The sequence below is a fragment of the Cynoglossus semilaevis genome, chromosome 5 (assembly GCF_000523025.1).
Source record: "Cynoglossus semilaevis isolate Cse_v1.0 chromosome 5, Cse_v1.0, whole genome shotgun sequence".
Taxonomy (NCBI): domain Eukaryota; kingdom Metazoa; phylum Chordata; class Actinopteri; order Pleuronectiformes; family Cynoglossidae; genus Cynoglossus; species Cynoglossus semilaevis.
In genome coordinates, this window is record NC_024311.1 from 15,200,193 (window position 1) to 15,213,960 (window position 13,768).

General features: G+C 41.1%; 1 protein-coding gene across 1 annotated transcript in view; it reads right to left on the reverse strand.

Moving 5' to 3' along the window:
- The window catches only part of itfg1 (integrin alpha FG-GAP repeat containing 1), an 86,001-nt gene that overhangs the window by 9,155 nt on the left and 63,078 nt on the right, over window positions 1-13,768 (reverse strand). The window contains exons 15-16 of the mRNA XM_008310730.3: window positions 4,507-4,631; window positions 480-562 (exon numbers count right to left, since the gene is read on the reverse strand). Coding sequence (XP_008308952.2) covers window positions 480-562; window positions 4,507-4,631 — 208 coding nt within the window. The remainder of the gene's footprint in view (window positions 1-479; window positions 563-4,506; window positions 4,632-13,768) is intronic.

Below are 13,768 nucleotides of genomic sequence, written 5' to 3' on the forward strand. Positions count from 1 at the left end.
ATATATATATACATATATACATATATATATGTATGAATGAAATATATTAAATCTACCAGGATGTTTTTGTTTATATGTTGTGTAAAAAGACATGTGTCTGCAGTGACATGTCCAGACAGGGTAACCACGTGTGTGTGTGTGTGTGTGTGTGTGTGTTAGCTGATGCTAACTAGCCATTCTTTGTTTTTGGCTTCATATATGCCTTCAAAACACGGCAATAAGGACAATAGGTTGGAACAGATTGTGTGTGTTTGTTCAATAAACGACAATAATAAAAAAAAAAACAGCAGTTTTATTACAGCACACAACGGCGCCTGAAGCTAAACCTCAATATGTCTTTAAGTGCCGTCGGATGAGTTTGTATTGAATGGTATCCAGGGCATCAATGGTTTCTCCTACAGAAACAGGGCAATACACGGAGGTACGAGGAAATGAACAACTGTGACCCATTTTAACGGTGTAATTTACAGATTGTGTACCTGTGGGGTTGGTCGTGTGGGAAGGGGATGACGATGAGCTGCGAGTTGGGGATGATGGCCGTCCATTCTTTCTCCCTGATGCTCTGGAAAGGAACAGTGGAGACATGAAGGTGGAGGATATAAAAAGTTATGCATATTTCCATAAAAATCACACACACACTCGTACACATTATGTATGTTAAGTCCTACGGGGCCCAGTAATGGAGTCACAGTTTTCTGTGGCTAAGGTAGTGTTGCTATTTTAAGCTGTTCCTTTACAATAAAGACAACCTGCTTCCTTAAATAAATTACTCCTGCTTAAGGGAAAAACATTTCATTTTTTTCCCCTGATAAATATGTGTGTGTGGTGTTCAAAAGCCTATGGTATAAATGTGTTGTGAACGACTATTTCTCTGTGAGTTATCTCAGTCTCACAGTGGAGGGAGGAAGGAAACCAATCACTGGCTGCTTAAAGAAAACACACACATGAACACACACTCTCAGAGGTGACGCAAAGTAATTACTGTCACAACTGTGTGTTCGAGTTGCCCAGTAATGATGAACAAGATGATCACACCATCACATGGACACTGACGGACATGTCATCCTCCTAATGTTCCATTTCTCATGAAGAGGAAACGGTGGAAACCAAAGACTTTATTCAAGTCTGGTTATAAGAAGCAAATTCCAAATACAGTAGGAATGAAAGACAGAAAGCAGAGAAAATATCCTCAGATGCAACAGATGTTTCGTAAACACACGGTGTTCTCCCCGTTAGAGGAGTTATCTCTCTGTATTTGGGGGCGGACGAGTAAGTCTAGGAACGCTTCATCACATTCAGGTGATGTTCCACTTGTCACTGCAACAGAACGGCTCTTGTTTCTGCACAGCATCTCGTCTGTGAATGTTGAGGCTACGTTTTGTGAACAGTTTCAATTCAATGTTGGAAAAACACCACAAGGACCAACTCATAAAACACAAGTGGGAAATCAGGGCCATGTGTCCTTTCCTTTTCTTCTGACCCCCTGAGTTCAGGACCACGGTAGGATTTCTGGTCACCGTTCTTTTGTTTTTCTGTCACTTGTATTATAGTTTTTTATATCGGTTATAAATTTGAGAGCAGAACTGTTTAACTGAACTGTCGTCAACAGCAGCAACCACCGGGACTCGCACTGCAGTGACTGCCAGCCATGTGGTTTATGGCAGTTTCCACTTGGAACAAGTTTCATTTTCAGTCGTTTGCTGCCTCCGGGCTCGGCAACCAGAGATGAGATCTGATATAAGTTACAGACACAGACTGTACTCTGCCTCGGCAAACAATAAGTTGTCTGATATGTAGGGCTCTCTGAAAAAGTGCTGGTTGCTTTTTATTTTTCCGAGGCACAATATGCCTTGTTTTTTGTTAATGGATTTGAAATCATGTGAGGCCAAGACCTAACGTTGGCTCAGGCAGATAAATATGGGACGGGGGTCGTGATATCAATAATTTACTGTGATATTTTAATCATGATTGTTGCCAGAAATGAAAGAAATTTATGCTCGATGTTTAGCAAACAGTACGGGTGCTAACTACTAGCCTAGCGGCCCTGTCAATCGTCAGTTTGTGTGAGAGCAGAACACGCGCACCTGCTTTTTACATAATGAACATATTCTTGCCGCTAGCCATTGTCGCTTTACTCTTAGAAAGTACTGCCTAGGGTGCCGCAGCTCGTGGGGGGGGTAAGAGATGAAGTCAGAGTCAGACTTTACTGCCTCTGACTGGGAGTGGATCCGATCTGACTGTTTGGAGACGGGTGGAAGGAGTGAGGAAGTGGCAAGTGGAGGACTTATTAGTAAAGTAAACTACTTTCAAGCAGCAAAGGAAATCCCACAGGTGAGAGAAGAGCGAACGGGAGGAGCCAGGGTAAATATAAAGGTCAGGGATTCGACGGGAGACAGAAAATATATGAGTACTTAGAAAAAAAAAATACTCTTCCTCTGAAGAATAGGAGACGGGAACTCTGTGTTTGCAGGTGACAAATGTTAATGGAATGGGGCGGGAAGTAAATGGATGGGAGCACAGTGGCCATAAAGGCAGGGAAATAAAGTCAAAAAAAAAAAAGAAAAATGACATAATGTACCCCAGGAAACGTGTGAAGAAGAAGAAAGATCAGCACCTGCCAACTAAGGAGAAAGTGGTCTGCATTTCTGAGCCTTCTCTAATCCAAAGAACTCGCCCAAACTTCTCCAACTCAGCGTGGGTAGATGTAAAGGAGTTACTCTGCACTGCTGACTCCCAGGGTGCAGGGAGGGATTGATTCTAGGTAAGAGACATATCTTCGGGCAATCATGGATTCCCTTTGCAGAAGAAATGGGTGACGGAGGAGCGGGCGTGCGGAGTGAAAGAAAATAGATGCAATTTCTTTGAATAGAAAAACCAGCAGCGTGCAGGAAGAGGATAACAAAGCAGCTTGTTTAAGCTGAGTGCTCTCACAGAGCTTCTGGTTTCTGAATCCTGGACCGAGCAAATCTGCAATTCTAATCAGCCGCTTGACGAAGTCCATGGTACCACACGGGCAGGAAAAAAGGGGACGTGTCGTGCCTAATATTCAGTGTGACAAGTGCAACATGAGGGAGAGAGAGAGAAAGAGAGAAAGAGAGAGAGAGCTATGGATAGACAGACAGAGCTACTGTTTGGGGGAAGTGTAGTACAGCAGTGTGTTTGACAAATGGATTCAAACCATAAAAAACAATCAATAATGGAGTGTGTTGTTATATAATGCTAGCTTGTGGAATGACAGAACACACACACACACACACACACACACACACACACACACACACACACACAGAGTTCGCATTCCTGAAAACTTCACTCACAGACATGACAACTGAGTGTGTTATCACGGTGACGGTTCCTTCAAGCATCCTTCACATCAACCCTGATCTGCTCCATACATACTATACATTACAAGTGTGATGTGAAGTTGATCTGCTGTGAAAGGTTAAAAAAAAGTGACACTTGACGAATGGCTGATTTCTGCAGAGCAGTGTTTTCTTCTGATTATATATATATGGGAAAAGAAAAAAACCCCAGTGGTTTCTGTTTACAACGCTATTAATCAACAAACACGTAGGTGGACAAACTATCATCAAGGCCTTGGCTGTGAAGCAGTGAAGTCAGTCGACTGCTCAGTTCAGCCGACTGTATTTTTTCCATTTTTAAATGACGTCAGACGTATATATGCCAAAGACAGACACAGAGAAACCAAGTCTGATATCAGCAAAGTCTGCTTCTATGAAGATAAGGCAGGTCAGACCGACTCACTGACGATGTCTGAAATGACCACTGATGTGGAGGTTTGGACTTGGGGGGGGGCAGGTTTAGGGGAGTGGCTACAACCTCGGCAAACAGGAAGTAAGTATAATTTTCAGTAGAACAAATCTGAAGTTATAAACCCAAGTCTTTTCTGACATGTGTGCTTGATTGGTCATAAATCAAAACATTTTTTGTTTGTCTTTACATAAGAATCAAACCAGCAACTTCAATAAAGCAGCTTGAGTTTCAGTTCAGATTCAGCAGAACGGGACAAAATCCTGGCCTTTATAGATGTAATAAAAGTCACAGGTACAGGTTTGGTCTAAATGTCACACATTTAAAAGTATTGATTTAAAAAAAAAAAAAGAAAAGAAAAAAAAGGTTGATTTTTTTTTCTTTCTGCTTTTACAACCATTATTATTTGTTTGGAAAGTAAAACTTCTTCATCTCCATTAAACCCTGACCAGTGGTTCAATGATTTTCATATAGTCTGGGAGTTATGGAAGCCCTAAAAAAAAAGGATTTCTTGTGCTCGGCTACAAACACCTTTTTACCATATATATATATATATATATATATATATATGTATAGTTTTTAAAGATGTGCCACAGTGAGTGGAGGAGGCTCTTTGTCTCTCTTTCATTTTCCTCAGTTTCTCTTCACTATAAAAGAGTCAGACTGGAGAACAGCGACAGACCAAACAGCCTCCAGCAGTTTCAAAGCATCATCAATTTTTTTTTCTTTTTTTACCGTCTCGCTAGATGGCCGTGGGATGCCGACAAAAAGATGGTCCAAGAAGTTGGCACTGCGTCCAAGGCCGAGCACGGTGTAGGGCAGCTGGAGAGAGAAGTGAGCTGATTGGCTGAGCTGGCCGGCTGCAGGACAGAGGAAAGAAAAGAAAAAAAAAATCATTATTATTTATTTACTGTAATATATATTTATTTTTTTCACATGTCATTATTTATTTACTGTAATATATATTTTTTTTCACATGCAAAAATATTCAAATCAAGATCCATCATCAGTTTCTTTCCATCAGTAATTCAACATTTTTAATTATTTTGCTTTTGTTTAATGAGTAAAGATGGTTCAGATGCCACAGGTACTATTCTTATCCCCGTTTCATTATGGGTTATTATTGGAGTGCTGTTAAATTAGCTGTGCTTTCACAGGGATCCAGTATTTACCACAGGCAAAGGGTAAATGTCTGAATCTGAATCTCAGTTTTTCTCAAGTTCTTGTTCGGGTTTGTAGTTCTTGCTTTTATTTCAACCTTAAACTGAACTTTTTCTTTCATCTCTTGTTTATTCTTTTGCATGTTTTGATGTAGATTTAAATACTGATCTGCTGATCCTTTGAGTTACTCTATTCCTGTTTATATTGTATTGAAAATCCAGCTTCAGATTTGACCAATCTTTTCCTATTAAAATCACAACAACACATTACAACGCAGTTAAAGTGACCTTGAAAAAAAAAAACAAAACAAAAAAAGAATCAACTGACTGTTGCTCTGTTTTTATTCTGTCGAAAATTTCCATGTAACGGCAGAACAGGAGCGATGGGGCGAAAAGAGTCACAGCAGGACGCCTTGTGTTCTGACATGAAGCGGCAACACGAAGAACACAAATCAGAGTGAGACACCCGAGGACAGTGCAACACCTCAGCATGTCTCCTCAACCACACCCCCCCCCACTCTCCCTCACCCCTCACCCCCTTCTCGTTCATTCTTACTCACTATTCTCCTCCAAACCTCGGTTCATTCCTTCTCTCTCTCCTCTGCCCTGGAACATGTCTTTCGATTTGGCCTTCCTTGTTTTCCCTCCTTCTCCCTTCTTTCATGCCCCACCCCTACCCTTCAGCTGCTGTTTCTCGCCCACGCCACCAACTCTGCCAAGTGCGGCTCGACATAAATCAACCTCTACATGGTAAACAAAGGCAGAGAGAGAGAGAGAGAAAGTGTGTGAAGGAGAGAGAGAGAAGGAGACGGAAAAAGAACGAAATAGGATTGAAGCAGCCAGTGATCAGAACTAATGAGGATGGACTGCAAATTACAGACTGAGGAGAGAGAGAGAGCTTTCTCTCTCTCTCTCTGTCTCTCTCTCTGTCTCTCTCTCACAATTTTCTTTAATCCATGTCTAACTGCATCACACTTAGAGCAAAGACTCCTGCACTCTGAACATGGACTCAGTTGTACCTGGGTCAGATCGATTCTGCCTACATCCAAGCCACCCTCTGAAATAAAGATCATGAAAAAAATAAATAAAAATAAAAATAAGCCTGAACCTCCATTACAGAACCTTTCTGCCTAAAATTGTTCTCTCTATACAGTTCTTGCTCTTTTGCCGTGTGCACGTGTGTGTGTCTGTATCTGAGTGGAAGTTGAAGTGTTGTGATGGAGAAGTGTAATTGCTATAATCACAGACCAGATTGCAGAGGGAGGGGAAGTTAGAACGACAGAGATGGCTTTCCAAGCTCTTTCAAGAGCTCAGCACACAGTTGGTCACCAAGACGCTCCGGAAAAACAGGGGGTGCAGCCTGGGGTGTCTGACAAAATCTAAGAAGTACATATGTGTGTGCGTGTGTGTGTGTGTGTGTAGCATCCGCAGTAAAACTGCACATCTGCTCTGAGACTTGACTGGATCCACAAAATGATAAAACCATAATATGGTTCGTCACTACTTAAAGTTTGTTAGAATAAATACGTAATACAATTTTCTCCAAATAAATTCCTAAGAGATCGCAACTGTCAGACAGCTTAGTCACAGCTACCAAATAAAACTGGTGTCACCAGGCGTTCATAAATTAAATTAAAGAGACGAGCCCTAACAATTAACCACAGTCAGGAAAATGTGTCTTTTTATTGGTGGAGGAGTTTCAGAGGATGCAGTGAATGATGCAGGAGCCGGTCAAGCAGGCAGAGTGACCTGTTAGATCAGGAGCAGCAGGAGGCACACCCCCTCCCCCTCCTCCTCCTCCTCCTCCTCCTCCTCCTCCTCAGTGAAACAACCCGCTGCCTCCACTGCACCATGCTGCTCACACACTCAGAAAACAGAAACACACACCGTTGGATGTTTGTTTTGGTGAAGTCCAGAGTCCGGTCAGCGTTTCATGTTGTTGGTTTGACCGTTTCCCTCGCTCTCCTCATAACGAACCACAGCTTTAATTATTAAATGACCACATTTAATTATTATTGTTGACCGAGACTAGATCCTCATGTATGTAATGTAGACATTTTTGTATTTCCTGCAAAGTCTATCATGTTCTATGTACAAACATTTCTACTCAACTACAATCACGATTAATCGAGAATAATCATTAGTAAGTAACATGATTTCCTTTTTATAGAAAATGAGTTCCAGACAATGAACATGATTTCCTTTTTATAGAAAATGAGACAACGACCCTAATATTCTAAGACTTTCACTAGGTGCGACCACGATGGACGGAATTAAAAAATGAGCAGATCAGGAAAACTGTGACTAAGATAAAGTCAGAGAGGAAACTGAGATAGTTTGGACGTGCCGAGTCAAGAAAGTAAATTGGACAAAGAGTTGACGGCATTAAAAAACTGTTAAGACCTCGATGCTGATTTATGATGGAAAGAAACATACGATATCTATTATGAAATTCTTTTTTTTAGTGAAAGAGAACCTGATGGGTTGTTGGTTGAGGAGGTAAAGGGTAGATTAAAAAGAAGCCTTGGTGATATTCATAAGTACTACCTTATATACGTATACGACACATACTGCAGATGAACGTTACATGCCTCGTGTGGCCGATCAGAACCTTATAACGCGACTTCTTTTCATAGAAACGACTCAAACGAACTCTTCTGTTCTAAGGTTTTCTCTCTTTGTTGTTCATAAATCAAAGGCAGCGCAGCCCTTCAGGACACTAACACTGAGTAACACACAGAGAGGAGTCAGAGGAGTGGAGGAGTGTCGCACACTGATGGTTTGGAAAAGAAGGGGAAGTCAGCTCAAATCACATCAGGCCCGACAGGACAGGACAGGGTTTTGGAAGTGACTGGACCTTATAGGCAGTCATGGTCTGATGTCACTGACAGAACACTGATTCCTCTTCCCATAGACAAAAAAAAAAGGTCGGTTTTTACTTTGCCATTCAGCAGTGGAGTGTTTGTGTGTCTCTGTGTGTATGATGAGGCATCGAGGCAGCGTTGTGCTGCACACAGGGAGCCTGGCTTAGTATTTACCATGTGTTTTTGTATGTGTGTGTGTGTAAAGTGGCTGAATATGGAACATAGCGACTACTGGAGCGAAGCCAGTCCTCAATATGGGGAGGCTGGCGAAGCGGTGTGTTCTTTGAATGTGTGTGTGTTTGTTTGAGGGAGTGTCTTCTCACAACGACGCACGTTGGAGCCTAACAGAGAATTCTGACTCTCGAGGTGTTAAACTCATTACCACCAGGGGGCCACATCTGCAATATAGTTCCCCTTAAAGGGCCGGTTGAAACTGGGAGATTGTATAGATCATGGTTCCCCAACTCCTGCTCCACGGACCAGTACCAGTCCACAGGTCATTTGGTACCGGGTCGCAGTGGAACACTAAAAAAACTAATTTTTACTAATTTACTTCATTCAAAGAAAATCCAGTCACATCCATTTACTTTCTTTACAAATATTGTTCATTGCTGTGTAATAACAAAAACCTTGAAGAAACTCTGCTGCATGGACATGGCCCGCGGGCCACACCAAACGGCTTGGCGGGTCGCATCTGGCACCCGGGCCTTGAGTTTGGCACATATGCTGTACTCCTTGACCTGAGGGTAATTCACCTCATGAGCATCTGAGACGGAATCAGTGAAATACTTTGTTCCTCTATATATGGCAGTTTGGCCCTCAGATTCGGCAACACGCCTCGGCTCCGTCGGCCGTGGCGGTGCAACTGCTCGTAAAATCCTTTTTTTTTTAATGCGACAGTAGGGAATAGTAATTTGTGACACATTTCCTACCGTGCTGTAGCGGCCCGTGAAATATATTTTGATTAGACCTGTTTCTGTGTTTCTCATCGTAATACTTTAAGACAGGAAGGACAAACTGCGGGATTGTGGGATATTAAGGCGCTCTTCAGTAATAAAGCCAACAAATGAATCCGACGCTTTTAGGCAAGAAGAGAAACGATAACAGACAAGTGAGAAACGTCACGAGAGAAAAAGAGAGAGAGACAAAGGGAGGACGTGGACGGCAAGAAGAGAAACGATCAAACACACAAACACAAACACAAAAACGTGTGTGTTTGTGTGTTTATTTCTTGTCTGTATGTGTTGATCTGTCCCCGTGTAAACACTTGTCCGGTCCTGAATGTTTATCATCTCAAAGACTAAAGACTGACTACGTCATGTGTAACAACAGCCTGGAAAAGATTTAAAAAAAGGAATAATAGTTTTTAATGTCAACCATGTACTTTTAATTTCTACAAATCAAAACAAGTTATTAGTCAATTAAAATGGTTCACAAACTTAATTGCCTCAGATAGTTTTCCATGGCCTTAGGTGGGTGTGCACACCAAAAAAAAAATCTGCCACTTTCATAGTGCTTTAAAACTGACAACAAAAAAAAAGAAACAAAAAAAAAGGGTTTACAGAGAAATTCACAGTGCCTGTCGCCATAGAAACCACTTGCTCTCTCTATGTCGATAAAAGCAGCAAATTGCAGCAAAAGAAGGTAGAGTCACAGAGACAGACAGACACAAGGGCACACACACATTTGCAGGGCAGCAGAACACGACGAGAACACGACTAGAGCTCCATTTGGTTTCCACACAAACACATTTGCAGGGCAGCAGAACACGACCAGAGCTCCATTTGGTTTCCACACAACGGTGTTTAGACCTGGAAGTGCACTCTAAATAACCCGGAGGACTTTAAAGTTTTTGTTTTTTTTGGTTTGACATTGAATCTATCCATCAAGCTTTATGTTACCTGCACTGAAGTGCATTGACACCAATGACTGCAGAGACACAATATGAACTGATACAATGTTAGAAAGAGTCCCAAACGTCTGGGGTTTTTTTTTGTTCTAAAATACTGAACTAAAACCAAGGCAAAATATATAATAATATTAGGGACCGTGTTCTAAGACAGTAGGGATGATGATGAAGGCAGGACACAGGCGGTGGAGCGGAGCTTCAAAAGTAATGAGTTACAAAAGCACGGCAGCGTTGACTTATGGGAAGCGCTGAGCTGAGTACGGCTGATATTTTCTTGGTGACGGACAAACTTAGAGGGGATTACAAAAGAGTTTGGAGAAAATGTTAGAAAGGCCTGGTAGACTGGACGATGGTCAGAGTCACAGTGGAGGAAAGAGAGAGAAAAGCTTCAGATGTGGGCAGGTTTGGTACCCAGAGAGAATTATATTACATTTATAGATTTATTATTAAACACACCGAGGCATGTCATTAATCAGGAGCCTGACCCACAGAAGACAGTCTAGGTCAGTGTTTCCTAAACCTTTTTTCTGGGGACCCATATTTTAAAAGTCCTGGAAAACATGAGGCGAGACGACCCAAAAAAAAAAAAAAAATCTTGCCACCCACCTGAGAGTCGTGACCCAGTCTTTAGGAAACAATAGTCTAGGTAATCTTGTTTTTTTTTAACCCAAAATTATTTTTTTTCCACAAATATATTTAGAATTCAGTTGAAAAGAATTGCAAACATGAAGTTTAGTTCTCAACAAATTATTCAAAAACATAGTAGTTGAGCTGTAGCTCAGTAGGCAGTAGAGTTGACTATAGAAAACACTACATTATCACAGAGCTGTTGTGTTAGTTTCATGGACCAGGATGTTACGCTGTCCGTGGTGCTGAAATCAGGGCTAGAGTGGATCAATGCAACATGTCACCAATTTTGCTTTATTATCTTGTCTGCCGTGCGGCTGTAACACGAGGTTCAGCTCCAATTCAATTCTCCTAATCAAGTCACGCAGGAGGATAGGACAGAAAAACACAGATCTGTCACGACAGAGTCAGGAAGGTGTTTGTCTTCTAGGTCACAACGTCAGACGTGTCCAGGGTTGATCTGAAGGACTCATTGTTTAGATTGGTCGAACATAATTTGTAACGGATACAAATTATATTTAAAGGGAATTTTCCATTTGAAACTAACAGTTACTGGGTTTTTTTGCACATTTAAGGAAATGTGACATTATATAACACAGTTATATAAAATCTCAGGTAAAAATGTCCATGTTCAACTCTAAGGGTCTCTTCACTCCTGTTCCATTCAGTCAAGAGGTTTTTTTTTCTCCTTTTTTTTTTTGTTACCCATTTCCTGGTAAAACCAAGCACCCACGTTTCCTCTTCACATGATGTTTTATTTAAAACGTGTCACAGAGTCAAGCTGTTGCATCATGCTCTTTTAAAACCGCTGTATGTCTGAAATCTGAAATCCAACAACTGAGGTGTTACTGAGGTCTAAAGCTGATCCCATTTACACTGTTTCCCAAAGACTGGGTCGCAAACCTCAGGTGGGTCGCAAGAGATTTTTTTTTTTTTTTTGGGGTCGTCTCACATCATGTTTCCCAGGATTTTAGGAACAATGTCTATTGACTTGGGTCGTGAAGGTTTGTGATTTTTAAAATATGGCTCCCCAGAAAAAAAGTGAGAGAAACACTGGGCGAGGCCACTGATTATCACTAAAACAACCATGACAAGTTTGTGAAGACAAGACTTTTTTTTTTTTTTAACAACCATTTAAGCACCTCAGATGTGTCACGCTCATTGTCTGTGAACAGATTAAAGTTTAGAACAGATACGTTAAAGAGTATCAGTAGATTAGAAGAGAAGTTCAGTAGATTAGTAGTAAGGAAATGGAGAAAAGACGAGGCTGATTAATGTTGCTCCAGAGAAAACACCATCCCCCAATTTCCCTTCCTCTCCAGCACATAAATAATATACACATTTATAAATACACATTTATCTTCATCTCCGATCGTCACCTTTTTCCTCTGCTCTCAGCTCAATCCCTATGCAACCTCCTGCTCACCCCTTGATCCATTCCTCCCTCACCTCACTCCCCCTACTGGGAATTCTCACGGTGAGCTATGACCCCATCTCCAATAAACTGTACAATAATATAGTTTGAGGATAGGGCAGGAGTTACTGTTGACCTGATAAGGTCTGTGAGAACAGGAAATGTTCTGTGGCAGTAGATCAGTGTGACATTGAATGCAACAGGCTGACTTTTATGACTCTGCCGAAGGTTTCAGCATGATACAGCAAAATCCAACACGAAGGGCTGCAAGTGTCGAATAAATATGAAACACGGTGCCGACGGACGGCGCTTTATTTTCAACGTGATTTGTGAACACACACACACACATACACACACACGCTGCTGCTGCTGCTGTTGTTGTTGTTGTTTATGTCCACTGTCTGATTTGTTAAAAGACGAGACAAATATGATGCGTTTAGTGCATTCATGTTTAATCCGTGTGCCCCGGTGTGAGTGTCAGGAGGAGTCGCTGCTAATCGGCTGCTCTCATTAGCCTAATTGAATGGTCTGCAGGGAGCTGCACATTGATCTTTGCCTGATATGTTTCACCTCCCTCTGAGCACCAACTCTTCTTCTTTGTGTCCCTCTCTGTCCTTTCTTTTGTTTTATTGTCCATTAAACACACTTCCCTTTAGTTTTCCTTTCGTCCTTCTCCATGACCTGTGTCTTTCTGTCTGTTGCACCAATCACTTGGAGGGTTAGCAACAATGTGCTGCTAAATATGCTGAGATAATTGGATTAAAATAAGATGAAAATAAAAACTGGAATTTCAGCCCGAATGAATTGATGATTGATGTAACAGTGTGCCATTCATATACTTTTTGAAAAATATTTCTATTTAATTAGGCCACAAGGATGTTTACTAAGTTCCTAAGCAAAAAAGAAAATAAATATAAGCATTTATAAATAAAAGCATTGTGAGATAATATGAATATTTAAAAATATAAATATTTAAATACTATTATTTAAATAAAAATATTATAAAAATAATATTATAATAGTTAAAAAAAACTCATAAAAATATGAAACTTATAACAGCTGCAAAAAAAGTCACAGAGCAAAGGATATTTTTTAAACTACTACCTTAGTTCAGTTTTCAGATGTTGCATTTTAAGGAACAAACATAAAAAAAACTAGGCTTCTAATAATTATTCTTCAGTTATCTGTGAGGAAGAGGAAGCTTTACTTCTTCTATCTTTTACCACTTTCTTCTTTGAGCTACAATGTCAGATGGCGTCCTTTGATTTGTATGACTACAATCTGTTCAACGGAAATTGTTTTCAAAACTCAAGCATACTCCAGTTTGTACGGCCTATAAATATATCTGGGTGAGGAAAGTCACTGCCATTAAATATATATAGAAAGTGTATTGTCTGTCCACAGGTTCGGTCATATTTGTCCTGCTCAGCGTCCTTGAAAATGTTGACGCCATCAGAGGAGAGGAGACATATACGGCGGTGTTTAATGAATAACTTCATCTTAATATTCACTCCTCCATCAGTCTCTCTGAATCCCTGATTCTCCGTCACAGCAGGAGATGGTTGATAATGAGGCGTGGTGTTGTCAGAATTACAGTCTGTGCTCATCCATCCCAGCTGCTTAGTAAGGAACCTGCTTCACCACTGTCTGCTACTTATACCAACACACACACACACCCACAAGGTCATGAACACACAGATGTCAAGAGTGCGTGTTCGGACTAGAGCGCACACACACGTGCGCATGCTGGAAACACAACGCTCAGAAAATCTGGGCTGAATTACAGATGACCTTTGTCTGTCAGAGACGGTTATTATCACTATCAAACGAGAGATTCAATCTGCTGTGGTAACGTCAGGGCAGAAGTGTCCTTCCTCAGGGTACACCTCATGACCAGCCACGATTCCACTTCCTGTTCCTATTTCCTTCAAACCCTCTCTCTGACTCACTGTCCTCCTTTTAAACAATCACCTCTTCCTAACCTCTCTATTCTGAGCCGGCTCAGACTTTGTCTCTATCTGTC